The sequence below is a fragment of the Bos mutus genome, chromosome 1 (assembly GCF_027580195.1).
Source record: "Bos mutus isolate GX-2022 chromosome 1, NWIPB_WYAK_1.1, whole genome shotgun sequence".
In the NCBI taxonomy this organism is placed as follows: Eukaryota; Metazoa; Chordata; class Mammalia; order Artiodactyla; family Bovidae; genus Bos; species Bos mutus.
This window is the reverse complement of record NC_091617.1, coordinates 3,626,690-3,639,808: the sequence shown is the minus strand read 5'-3', so window position 1 is coordinate 3,639,808 and position 13,119 is coordinate 3,626,690. Positions and strand designations below refer to the sequence as shown.

Sequence of the window (13,119 nt, the reverse complement as noted above, 5' to 3'; positions counted from 1 at the left end):
GCACACATAAGTATTGTGTGTTAGCCACTCAGCTGTGTCCGACCCTTTGTGACCCCATGGATTAGCTCTCATTTATTACTAATAACAGAACTGTTCAAACAAAGATAAAATCTGAAATCAACTCCACACTAGGAAGCAGTGCTTTCAAGTAGAGAATCATGGTGCTTCCTACATCCAACCTGGAAAAAAGGACTATGATCCTAACCTCTGGTGTCACTGAGGCCACTGTATGTTCTTTAAAAATGCTCAGATCATCACCCAAACTTGTCAATACCTTTGCAGAAATTCTCTTTTATGAGCGCCGTCTGCGCCTTTCCACAGTGAACTCCAGGAATAGCATCTCCTGCCGCTTTGTTTGACCCTGTCTGCTCCAGGCACGTTCCAGGGCTTTGCTCTCAGGAGAAAGAGCCGTGAAGCCAGAGAGGCACCTGGGATGAGGCGACAGAACCCTGGGCCTCTTCCTTCCTCCCTGTTGCCAGGACCTCATATTACAGAGGGCCCTGCTAAGGCCTCCGTGACTCACTGCATTTAAAGCGGAAACAGTCCCTTAAAATCCACAAAGGCAGGGGAACACTGGGCTACTGGAGCGAGGTAAAAGGGATCCAAGTTTAAAAGTGTTAAAAAATGAATGTCTTAGATACTGTATTCCCAAATCAAATTAGAGACTGAAAATAACACGTTTAGCTTAATAACACAATGATTTAATAAAGAGCCTTCAAAATACCTTATATTGCATGGAAATATCTATTTCTCTCAAGGGCCATCACCCTCCCCCACCTTCCCAAGAAAGTAGGTAAAAGGCCACATAAATAAAAAGGAACTATAAACAAGCCTTTGTCTGTGTTTTTGGCTTTAAATGAAACATATATTTCCGTTTACTGGCTTTTAAATTAATAACTGACCACATAAAGGCTTTCAGTCTATAAATATTAAATTTATAAATGTTACAATTACTTTCAAATACTAAAATTTACAGTGTTCAACTTAAGACACTGAGAATGATGATCCTATGATGGCAAAAGAGAAACATATGGGTAAAAAAAAGATATTGAAGAGAGTCAAACACAGGCACTCAAGAAAGTCCTACATATGGATGTGGGACTTATGTATACCTATGGGGACATATGTATACCAAGAAAATTCTGTAAAGCAATTATCCTTCAATTAAAAAATAAATAAATTTTTTTAAAAAAGAAAGTCCTACAAAGATATATGAAGACAAAAAGAGACACAAACACATGCACATAGAAATGCAGGTTTTTAAAACAATCTTTTCCTATTAAGTCTAATTCCATTAACAGTGGACTTCCCTGGTGGCTCAGATGGTAAAGCATCTGCCTGCAATGCGGGAGACCCAGGTTCAATCCCTGGGTCGGGAAGATCCCCTGGAGAAGGCAATGGCACCCCACTCCAGTACTCTTGCCTGGAAAATCTCATGGACAGAGGAGCCTGGTAGGCTGCAGTCCATGGGGTCGCTAAGAGTCAAGCACGACTGAGCGACTTCCCTTTTCCATTAACAGCATCAGTTATATTTTTTGACCCACTGCATCATCCAATCACTGGACAAGGGCAAGAAGCACCCTGATATTGTAGATGAGAAAACAAAAGTATAATTTAAAGTTATATGATTTGTTCAGGTTAAATGACTGGTAAACGTCAAGCAATATTGATAAGCAAGGGAACCAACATAAATATGTCAACTACATTCTCAAAAAAAAGATGAATAAATACGGACATAATCACACATGCTTTTTGCTGCAGAGGCATCTTTCGGCTATAGGTAATAGAGGTTTTAAATTGGGACCCTGTGATGAAAAGAGGTTACTGACACATGGAACACTTTAGGAAGTGGAAATAAAGCATGATGAATTATGGAAAACAAACTCATAACAGCACCCAAGAGTCAGAATAAGAACATCGTCACAGCGCTCAAGCAGCTGAGCACGCTGTATTTGGATGGACAAATCGATGGTCTCTTTCCCTTTAATGTAAAAGATGTTCGCTCTTCACAAGAACTAAACAGAGATCATGCAAATGCGGTTCCTTATAGAAACCGTGAGTAGCAGGAAAGTATACCTGACCCAGTTACACTCATGATGCCTTTTCCTCATACAGAAAGGGAGGACATAAGAAGGAAACAGGATGGACACAGACTTTAGTTCATTAAGAGTGAGCTCTGGCTTATATTGTCACATCTGGGTTTGTTCTCACGGCTATCATTAGGATGCCATATCCTATTTAGTGACCTCTCAGAAGTAGAAACACTTCCGTCCCGTGGAGGGGCCTTCCCACTACACACAGCTGCAGAGGTGACGTGTCAGCTGTGATTCTTTGGTGGTTCGAGACATGGGATGTGAAAATGGAAATCTCTCACCTTGCTGCTGTGATCAGTATCATCTGAGGATTCCAAGTCCGGCCCTTCCACGTCCTCCGGAGCAGCCTCAGCACTGCTGCCCTGCTCGCTGCAGAGGCTGTGGCCTGCAAGATGAAATCACACACGGGTCAGCACATACAGCCACCGCCACAAGGGCAAGGGAGCATGGCGTCAAGCTCACGTGCGCTCAGTCATGTCCCACTCTTTGCGACCCCACGGACTGCAGCTCGCCAGGCTCCTCTGTCCATGGGATTTCCCAGATAAGACTATGGGAGCAGGTTGCCATTTGCTGCTCCAGGGGATCTTCTGGACCCATGGATGGAACCCGCATCTCCCTGGCACCAAGCCAACTGGATAGCCTCAAGCCTATGATGTGTCCATATATTGTTAAACCCTCCAAGTATGGGCGCCACGACCCTGGTTCAATACATGCTAGTTTAGCTGTCTTTATCATTACCACTATTATTATTACTTTATAATACATTTTTACTATTATAATATATATTTTATAATACACAATATTTGCTATGGACTGAATGTTTATCAGCCCTGAATATTCATTGGAAGGACTAATGCTGAAGCTGAAACTCCAGTACTTTGGCCACCTAATGCAAGGAACTGACTCATTAGAAAAGATCCTGATGCTGGGAAAGATTGAAGGCGGAAAGAGAAGGGGATGACAAAGGATGAGATGGCTGGATGCCATCATCGACTCAATGCACATGAGTTTGGGTAAACTCTGGGAGTTGGTGATGGACAGGGAGGCCTGGCGTGCTGCAGTTCATGGGGTCACAAAGAGTCAGACATGACTGAGCAACTGAATTGAACTGAACTGAATGTTTACCGCTCCCCCCCAACCCCCGCCAAATTCATATGTAAAGCCCTAACCCCCAGTGGGGTATTAGAGATGAGGCATTTGGGAGCTAAGGAGGCTTAGAGGAGGTCTTGAGAGTGGACCTCCATGATGGGATTAGTGTCATTAGTGTCACTGGAAGAGAAACCAGAACTCCCCTCCTCTCCTGTGAGGTCACTGAAAACAGCCACCTGCAAGCCAGGAAGGGAGCCCTCAACAACAAGCCTGGCCTTGGACTTCCCAGCTCCAAAACTAGGAGAAATAAATGTCTGTTGGTTAAGTCACTCAGTCCAAGGTGTCTGTCACCACAGGCCCAGCTAATACAATAATTTATGATATATACGCATGCGTGGTAAGCTGCTTCAGTCATGTCCGACTCTTTGCGACCCTATGGACTGTAGCCCATGAGGCTCCTCTGTCCATGCGATTCTCCAGGTAAGAATACTGGAGTGGGTTGCCATGCCCTCCTCCAGGGCATCTTCCTAAACCCAGGGACAGAACCCATGTCTCCTGGAGCTCCTGCATTGCAGATGGGTTCTTTACCACTCAGCCACCGGGGAAGCCCATAATACATATAATAAAACTTAAATAAAATTAAATTAGGAGATTCGATTGATTTATAATCAACAAATTAATTGTTGGATCAATTAATTGCTAGGACAACTGAATAAAGCATTTTGAGAAGAACATTTTAAAAATAACTGTTTTGGGGCATCCCTGGTGGTTGCATGGTTAAGAATCCGCCTGCCAATGCAGGAGATACAGGTTCAGTTCCTGGGCTGGGAGCATCCCACATGCTGTGGAGCAACTAAGGCATGTGCCACAACTGCAGACCCTGCGCTCTAGAGTCTGAGAGTGGCAACTACTGAGCCCACGTGTCATAACTAATGAAGCCTGCTCGCCCTAGAGCCCATGTCCTGCAACTAGAGAAGCCACCTCAATGAGAAGCCTGTGCCCTGCAATGAAGAGTAGCCCCCATGGACTGCAACTACAGAAAAGCCCATACAGCAACGAAGATCCAACACAGCCAAAAATGAATAAATACAATTATTTAAAAAACACGAATAACTGCTTCATAGACATCATCTGGCAAACCTCAAACATCTTATAACACCCACTCTTTCCACCATATTCCATGCAGAAGTGCAGGCAACTTTCTTTCCTATTTTACCAAGTCCTGACTCCAGTATTCTTGCCTGGAGAATCCCACAGACAGAGGAGCCTGGCGGGCTCCCGTCTATGGGGTCGAACACGACTTAGTGACTAAAGGGTTGACTACAATGGTTGGCTACGGTAAGCCCTGTGCTGGGGAAAAGAACATTAAGATCACTTTCCTCTGGGAGGCTTCTCAAATTTAAAAAGCATCTGAGCTGCCTGGGGATTTCTGTCATGCAGATTCAAACAGAATAGGGTCAGAACTATGATTCTGCATTTCTTACATACTCCATGATACCAATCAACACTGCAGGTCCATGGACCAGACCAGGAGCAACAAGTCTCTCGGATATTTACAAACCTCTAGCTAGTCTGATAAGAAATTGGTTTGATGACTATTAGAATATTCCAGGCACTAGGTCAGGGACTACAGCACCATACTGTAACCAGATAAAAGAAAAGGAAAGAAAGAGAAGAAACATGGGTAGAAGGAGCCACTTTCTGACTCCTGGGATGAAAGCGTCAGTCTGAAAAGAGGCTACCTGACGCCAGTGACACCATCACAGTCATGAGCCTGTGTTTGGCATCACATTCAGATCAGATTCTAGGTTGACTGGGAAACTAAGGGAAGAAGCCAAGCCCTGAGCAAACCTTGCTCCAGAACTGCATCCTGTGGTCCCCTTCCCTTCCTCTGGAAGGGAGCACCAAGGAAGCGAAGCTTGCATGGTTTGTAAGTTTCTGTCTGTGCCCACCCTTCCTGCGCCTTTGCTCCGGCTCTGCGATTTTCCTGCACTTCTTTTAATTACTAACTCACTATAAATTCCATGGACAGAGGAGCAAGGGGGCTACCGTCCATTGGATTGCAAGAATTGAACACGACTTAGCAACTAAACCACCACCACTCAATAATATGTGGTGGAAGCTGCCAAAGAAAGTTCAGTTAACTTGGTGGACATCAACTATGTCATACCGTCACCGCCAGAGGGGGGCAAAATAGTGATTGAATACTTGAAATGCGGGCAATGATCTAGATGCTGGGGCTAGAGAGGAGGAGAAGATTTGAACAGCATTAAGCTCTGAAATGGCAGGAACCATGGCTCCCTCAGCAGTAGGCTGACAGCCAGGCTGTAAGACACACGAGGTCACCTTCATGCTGCAGTCTGCACAATGGTAACCCCCATTCTGTACAGCCAGATGCCGTGACCCTGCATATCCCCACTGCACATTATAATGCCTGGGGTCAGAGGATGCTCACAAAACAGTGGGAAACGAATGAAAGGATTTCCATTGCTAACACAGGCCAGGTATCCTGAAAAGGAAGCAACCCCCCACCCTAATTCTACAAAAACACTTACAAATGCTAAGTAAAATAGAACAGAATCCTTTTTATTTCATTTTTATTATTATTATTTTCTGCTCATACTGCACAGCATGTGGGCAGTTTCCCAACCAGGGATCGAACCTCTGCTCCCTGAAGTGGAAGCAGGGAGCAGTAACTACTGGACCACCAGGGAAGGCCCCCTGAATCCTTTTTAAACGTAAAGCTGAGCTCTAAGAAACCCCAGAGTCCAAAATGAAGACAAAGGAAGCTGGAGCAGTGGGCCCGTCCCAAAGCCATGGCAGGGCTAGATAACTCACCATCTACCTCCAAACTCCATATCTACCTCCAGCGCAGTGTTTCCTAAAGGGGGTGGGATGCTGTTGGTGTCAGGAGGGGACAACGTTTGGGAAGAAAACTACACGTGGCAGGTACACAGGGCACTAACCTCCCTGGGCCTGGGCACGGAACACCGTCTGCATTCCCCAGTCACTGTCACAATCAAAAAGACACGCGAACACAGCCCACCAGCAGAATCAGTGCCACCTGGGAACACAGCCCTGGAGGCCTTGGCTTTAACTGAAGTCAGAAGACAGAAAACAGGTGTTGGTCAGTACAAGTCAGGGAGTTACAACCAAATCTCCCACGTTCATAGGGTTCTCTTGAAGGACTATACGCTCACCCTGAAAAGACAGAAAAAGACTTTTTTCTTTTTTTAAAGTACTGTGTACTCCATTGGAAGGAGTGATGCCGAAGCTCCAATACTTTGGCCACCTGATGTGAAAAGCCGACTCACTGGAAGAGACCCTGATGCTGGCAAGACTGAGGGCAGAAGGAGAAGGGGACAACAGAGGATGAGAAGGGTGGATGGCATCACTGACTTGATGGACGTCAGTTTGAATAAACTCCGGGAAACAGTGGAGGACAGGGAAACCTGGCGTGCTTCAGTCCACGGGGTCGCAGAGAGTCAGGCACGACTGAGCAGCTGAACAACAGACAACAAATGTATAAAACAGGTACAACTGATGAGAACATACTGCATGGCACAGGAAACTCTACTTAATGCACTGCTGTGACCTGAACGGGAAGGACACACAAGGCGGGGGATAACATGTTTACGGACGGCTGCTTCATTGGGCGATACAGGAGAAACTAACACAACACTGTAAAGCAGCAATGTTCCAACAAAAATTTAAAACTAGATTAAAAATTAAAGTACTCACATGTGAAAGAGAAAAAAGAAAGAAAAAGAAGCTGATCTAACTCTGCCTATACTCTGGGATACAAGAGCGGGGAGAAAGGGGGGGCGCTTCTTGGAGACGAGACCTACGGGCTGGCCCCACGGGTGCTGGAGATTCAAATTTACACTATGTCCTCCATTCTGGAGACTCCGACATCTTCGTCTACTCGGGCTGGTGAAATTAAGACCGCAGACTGGGGGGCTTAAACAACAGACAGTTATTTGTCTCAGTTCTAGAGACTGGAAGTCAAAGATCAGGGTGCCAATGCATTCCTTCCAGGGTGAGGCCCTTCCCCTGGCTGGCAGATGGCTGCCACCTCCCTGGTACCCACACGACCTCTCCTTGTGTGTGCAAGGTGAGAGGGGTGAACCCTGGTCTCTCTTCCTCTTCTTACAAGGACACTAATCCCATTATGGGAGCCCCAGCCGGTAACTTCATCTGAACCTAATTACCTCCCAACGGCCCCCAACTCCTAATAAACCTCCCGTTGTGGGTTAGGACTTCAATGTAGGAAATCTGGCAGAACACAAACATTCAGTACGTGATACTCAAGATGAAAAACTGCCTTAAAGTTTCTCTAAATTTGTATTCCAAGGGCCTCTGGCAGAAGGCAAGAAACAAGTCTGTTCTGGAGGGAATCACCCTTAATGATGGTTTCATATTAATGGTCAGGCATAAGCTTGGTCCAACAAGAACCACAATCCATCATTATACAATACAAGGAGAACCAGCTCCCCATGATGGAGACACAGCAGCCACAACAGGCAGAAGGAGATTTCCTAGGAATAATACCGTAAATATCAGATTGTCAAATGAGTATGCTGCAAAAAAAAAGAAAAAGGAACAACAAAAGAGAGACTTTCAAAAAAGATTAGGTAAATTTGTAAAATTTTTAGAAATGAGAGCTGTAAACAGTGAAATTAAGCACTCAATGGATAAGAATAAAAGCTTAAGAAAGACGTTTGAAAGGCCTATTTGAAGACATTACCTCACTAAAGCACAGACATCCTCAAATTCTCAAACTGTCAACACAAGACTGACATAATATCAAGTCAAAATAGTGTTCAAGAAGAAAAATTTACAATAAGAAACATTTGACAAAGAGTGAGAAAGCTTAGTAATACAGAACTTTCCTAAAAAAATTCTCTAAAGGATGTATTTTGGGTGGGAAAATATGTATACACACACATGCATAATCTGGTAGACAAGGTGAGATGATAAATAAGAGCTGATATACACACAGGACAAGCTCCAGGAGATGGTGAAGGACAGGGAGGCCTGGGGTGCTGCTGCTGCAGGGTCACAAGGAGCTGGACACGACTGAGCGGCTGAACAACACAACACAAACAGGCAAGTCACGACACTTCATGCACACATGCAAAAGGCATTTGTTCCAAAAACACAAGATGAAACTCAAGCCATGGTGGGTGACTGTACTTAAATCATTTCACGATCCTTTTATACTTCAGGAGACGTTAAAATTTTAAGGGCAAAAAAAAAAAATTAAGGGCAACCACTGAATAGAATATAATTAGATTGTGTAAGTTGAAAGGGGAAAGTGGAATTTAGAAATTCAACCCAGAAGAGGACTAGAAAGGGCAGGAAGGATAAACGAGGTCAAGATAGCAAAATATGATGAGAGAAACGAGCCAAGATATGTGGATCTTCTAAATAAATGTGATGTAGACTAAATGCAATATTAAACTTCATGTTTAGATAAAAACCAAAATAACGTCACACAAAGCCTCACCTACATGCTATACATAAGAAATAGACTAAACAAAAAAGACAAAGAAGACTGAAAGTATCGGGGTAGAAAATCAGGCAAACGTAAAGAATGCTCTTCAAATGCCAGACAAAATAGATTTAGTCAGACTACAGAAGAGGTAAACATCAAGAATTATTGAGCCTGACCCACGAGTGTATTTTAAACCCTACGCACAAGAATTTGAGGATGCATGTTTTTTCCAAGGATTAGCAATGTAGGCAAGCAGGCCACATATGAGGCTATAATATAAATCTCAACAAATAGCGAGGGATCTGAATTCAGACAGACCACACTGGCAGCATTATTTCTGGAACAAAATTTGCTATGAACGAGCAAAAGGCCAGTAATACCAAAGACAGTTTTAGAGGGGTGCGGCGGGGAAAGAAAAAGCGAGACTGGGGTACTTCCCCTTCCAGATATCAGCATGCATTTAAAGTTAACAGTAATACAAAGCAGTGCAGAATTAGCAAGAAGACAGGCTAACAGAACAGAGAGTCCCAGAAACAGCCCCACCCATGTGTGGAAGTGTGATGCACAGCAGATGTGGCACTGCAGATCCGGGGGAAAAGAATGGAACATTTGATAATGACTACCCACATGGGGAAACAAAAAGCTGGACCCTAACTCCCATCATTCACAAGAATCAGTGCCAGGGAAGTATAAACCAGAAAGGGAAAAGTTCAAAATATAAATCTTTCAGCAGGAAATAACAGAAGAAAATGTTTGTTACCCAGGGGAGAGAGAGAAGGATTTCTTAAACAAGAGAGAAAAAAGCACAAATCCTAGGAAACAGAAAATCAGATTTTACTAAAATTAAAAACTTTCCTTTGTCAAAAGGCAACACGAGGGCAACAAGATACACTGCAGACCGAGAAAAGTTATCTTCAACTCGTATAACTGGCAAAAGTATGAATATCTAGAATATAAAAGAAGTCCTATGAATCAATAAGTGTGGGTCTATCTGATTCTAAAACATATATTCTTTTTTCACCCCGTTGGCTCTGCTTCTGCCCTTAACTGAAGATAAAAATTAATAAAAGAGGAGAGACAGAGAAAAGGCAGCAAAGATGACAGTGATGATTCTTCCTGCTCCTGTAAGCATGGATCTCTGTGTCTGTCTCCACACCCCATGAATTTGGGCTGCTCTTGTGACCTGATAGATGGGGAAACAGTGGAAACAGTGTCAGACTTTATTTTTGGGGGGCTCCAAAATCACTGCAGATGGTGACTGCAGCCATGAAATTAAAAGACGCTTACTCCTTGGAAGAAAAGTTATGACCAACCTAGATAGCATATTCAAAAGCTGAGACATACATTACTTTGCCAACAAAGGTCCGTCTAGTCAAGGCTATGGTTTTTCCTGTGGTCATGTATGGATGTAAGAGTTGGACTGTGAAGAAAACTGAGCACCGAAGAATTGATGGTTTTGAACTGTGGTGTTGGAGAAGACTCTTGAGAGTCCCTTGGACTGCAAGGAGATCCAACCAGTCCATTCTGAAGGAGATCAGCTCTGGGATTTCTTTGGAAGGAATGATGCTAAAGCTGAAACTCCAGTACTTTGGCCACCTCATGCGAAGAGTTGACTCATTGGAAAAGACTCTGATGCTGGGAGGGATTGGGGGCAGGAGAAGGGGACGACAGAGGATGAGATGGCTGTATGGCATCACTGACTCGATGGACGTGAGTCTGAGTGAACTCTGGGAGTTGGTGATGGACAGGGAGGCCTGGCGTGTGTGATTCATGGGGTCGCAAAGAGTCGGACACGACCGAGCGACTGAACTGAACTGTGACTTGATTTGAACAGCAGCATGTGACCCAAGTGGTGATATGTGAATTCTGAGCTAAGGTCTCATGTGGCTTTACAGTTTGGGGTCTGATCCTCCAGGAATGCTGGACCATCATATGATAAAACCCCCAAGGTAGCCTCTTGAGAATGAAAGACCTCAAAGAAAGAGGGGTCCAGCCAGCCAATCACCAAATACGTGAGAAAGGCCAGCTTAACTCAGTCCCAGTCAAGCCCAAATGGCACAGCCAACGAGACTGACTGAGGCAAGGAGCGCAGACCAAGCACCCAGCTGAGCCCGGCCCAGCAGTGAGCAAATTAAATGGTGGTTTCCCGTGGTTTGTTACAAGGTAGTGGATGACCAATACGTGGTTAGCGGAACTTAAGTCATCAAAGAAAGCCAGAGAGGCAGGAATTGACAGTGGTGCCCTTTAAGAGAGCTGAAGAGAGATACCAGCATGGCAGGAACAGGGAATTAAACCAGGAAAAGCCACGTTCTTGCTCCCACACTTCAAGGCTTTCTGTGAACACCTCCCAGGGGAAGAGTTTATAGAACACCATTGTTGAGTTTCTACGCAACCCTATACAAACAGAATTTTGCAACTTCCTACTCTAGCTTCCTTCACCACAAGAGACTTTTCCTCTAACGACAGACACTGAAGGAATTATTTTCTTTGTCCCCATTTACTCACCAGTGCACATGCAGACAGCTCAGAGAACTGAAGACAGGCTAAGAACAAGTCGAGGAAGCAAGAAGAACAGGAACTGCCTGTCCCAACTCCATTCTTCCCAGCACCCAGCACATCACTACGTGGCACAAAGGAGGTGCCAGTGATACCTGGAACCAGAGACGGAACAGGGCCAGAACTAAAGGGACAGAGGATGAGCGGGGGTAGGCAATGGAGAATTATTCAGCTATAAAACCAAAGGACGACAGAGGATGAGACGGTTGAATGGCATCACCGACTCGATGGACATGAGTTTCAGCAAGCTTCAGGAGTTGGTGGTGGACAGGGAAGCCTGGCGTGCTGCAGTCCATGGGGTGGCAGAGTCAGACACGACTGAGCAACGGAACTGAACCGACCTAAAAACCAAAGGAAATCTACTATATCTAACAACATGGATGGACCTTGAGGGCATTATGCTAAGTGAAATAAGTCAGAGAAAGAAAATACTGTACGATCTCACTTATATGTAGAATCTAAAAACACGGCAAAAGCCCTCACGGACACAGAGAACAGACTGGAGACTGCCAGAGGTAGGGGGTGGTGGGGCAGGTAGGTAAAACGGGTAAAAAGGTAAAAATGTACAGTTATAAAATAAATAAATCATGGAGACGTACAACATTTGTTGCTGTCTAGTCACAAAGTCATGTACAACTCTTTGTGAACCCCATGGCCTGCAGCCCGCCGGGCTCCTCTGTCTGCGGGATTTCTCAGGCGAGAGTACTGGAGTGGGTTGCCACCTCCTTCTTCAGGGGATCTTTTGGACCCAGGGATGGAACCTGCGTCTCCCGTATTGCAGGCGAATTCTTTACTGCTGAGCCAGCTGGGAAGCCATACACACACACACACACACACACACACACACACACACTAATTAATAATACTGTATTGTATTTGAAGAAAGTAAACCTCAAAAGTTCTCACCATCAGGAAAAAACAAAAAGTATGTGTCCTGGTGGATGTTAACTAGACACAGTGCAGATCATATAGCAATACATACAAACATAGAATCATTATGTTCTACTCCTGAAACTAATGTTATACATCCATTACACCCCAATTTTTAAAAACAGGATAAGCAGGGCGGGTGGCTCGGTAAAGAATCCGCCTGCAATGCAGGAGATCTGGGCCGGGCAGAACCCCTGGAGCAGGCCACGGCAGCCCACTCCAGTACTCTTGCCTGGAGAATCCCATGGACAGAGGAGCCTGGCGGGCTACGAGAGTTGGACACGACTGAGTGACCAAGCACAGGGCGGCCTCAGAGAATGGGGAACCTCAGGGCAGAGCCGAGCCCAGCAGGACAGAACCCATAGGCCATCACAAAAGCTGCCATAAATAACATTTAATGTTGTGAACAGATGTGATCATTTCTCTGCTTCTTAAAATTATTTTCACATCATAATGGGACTGTTTCTGTAACCAAGGAAACCTTTGCCGCTAGCACGTCCCACTCACCATTATCAGGATAGAAAACAATGAGGTTCGGAGAAGTACAAACACATGCACGTAAGCTTACATTTTGATTAATCTCTTTACTCGGATGAGGTACATTCACTCAGGTTCCATTCAAGCCCATTAGAACTTAACAGAGGAAGGCAAAAAAGATCTTTGCCTTATGAGATATATTAACAATGTTTGTTAAACTAAGAGATACTCCAAACATTTCCCAAGAAAAACCAATCATAACTGACTTTTTAAAGGTCTTTATTAACACCTGGGTTTCAATCTCTGAGTGAAAAACAACTGAGGGGAAGGGAAAAAGGAAAGGTTAGACACGGCCAGTAAAGATACTGGGGCTTCCCAATGCAGCAGACATGGGTTCTATCCCTGGGTTGGGAAGATCCCCTGGAGGGGAAATGGCAACACAGTCCAGTATTCTTGGCTGGATATTTCCATGGATGG

At 44.7% G+C, this 13,119-nt stretch overlaps 1 protein-coding gene across 8 annotated transcripts in view; it reads right to left on the bottom strand.

Moving 5' to 3' along the window:
• The window catches only part of TIAM1 (TIAM Rac1 associated GEF 1), a 464,589-nt gene that overhangs the window by 52,990 nt on the left and 398,480 nt on the right, over window positions 1–13,119 (bottom strand). For all 8 annotated transcript variants that reach the window (XM_070367203.1, XM_070367213.1, XM_070367198.1 and 5 more), the window contains one exon: window positions 2,375–2,478. In XM_070367203.1, the coding sequence (XP_070223304.1) occupies window positions 2,375–2,478 (104 nt within the window). The remainder of the gene's footprint in view (window positions 1–2,374; window positions 2,479–13,119) is intronic.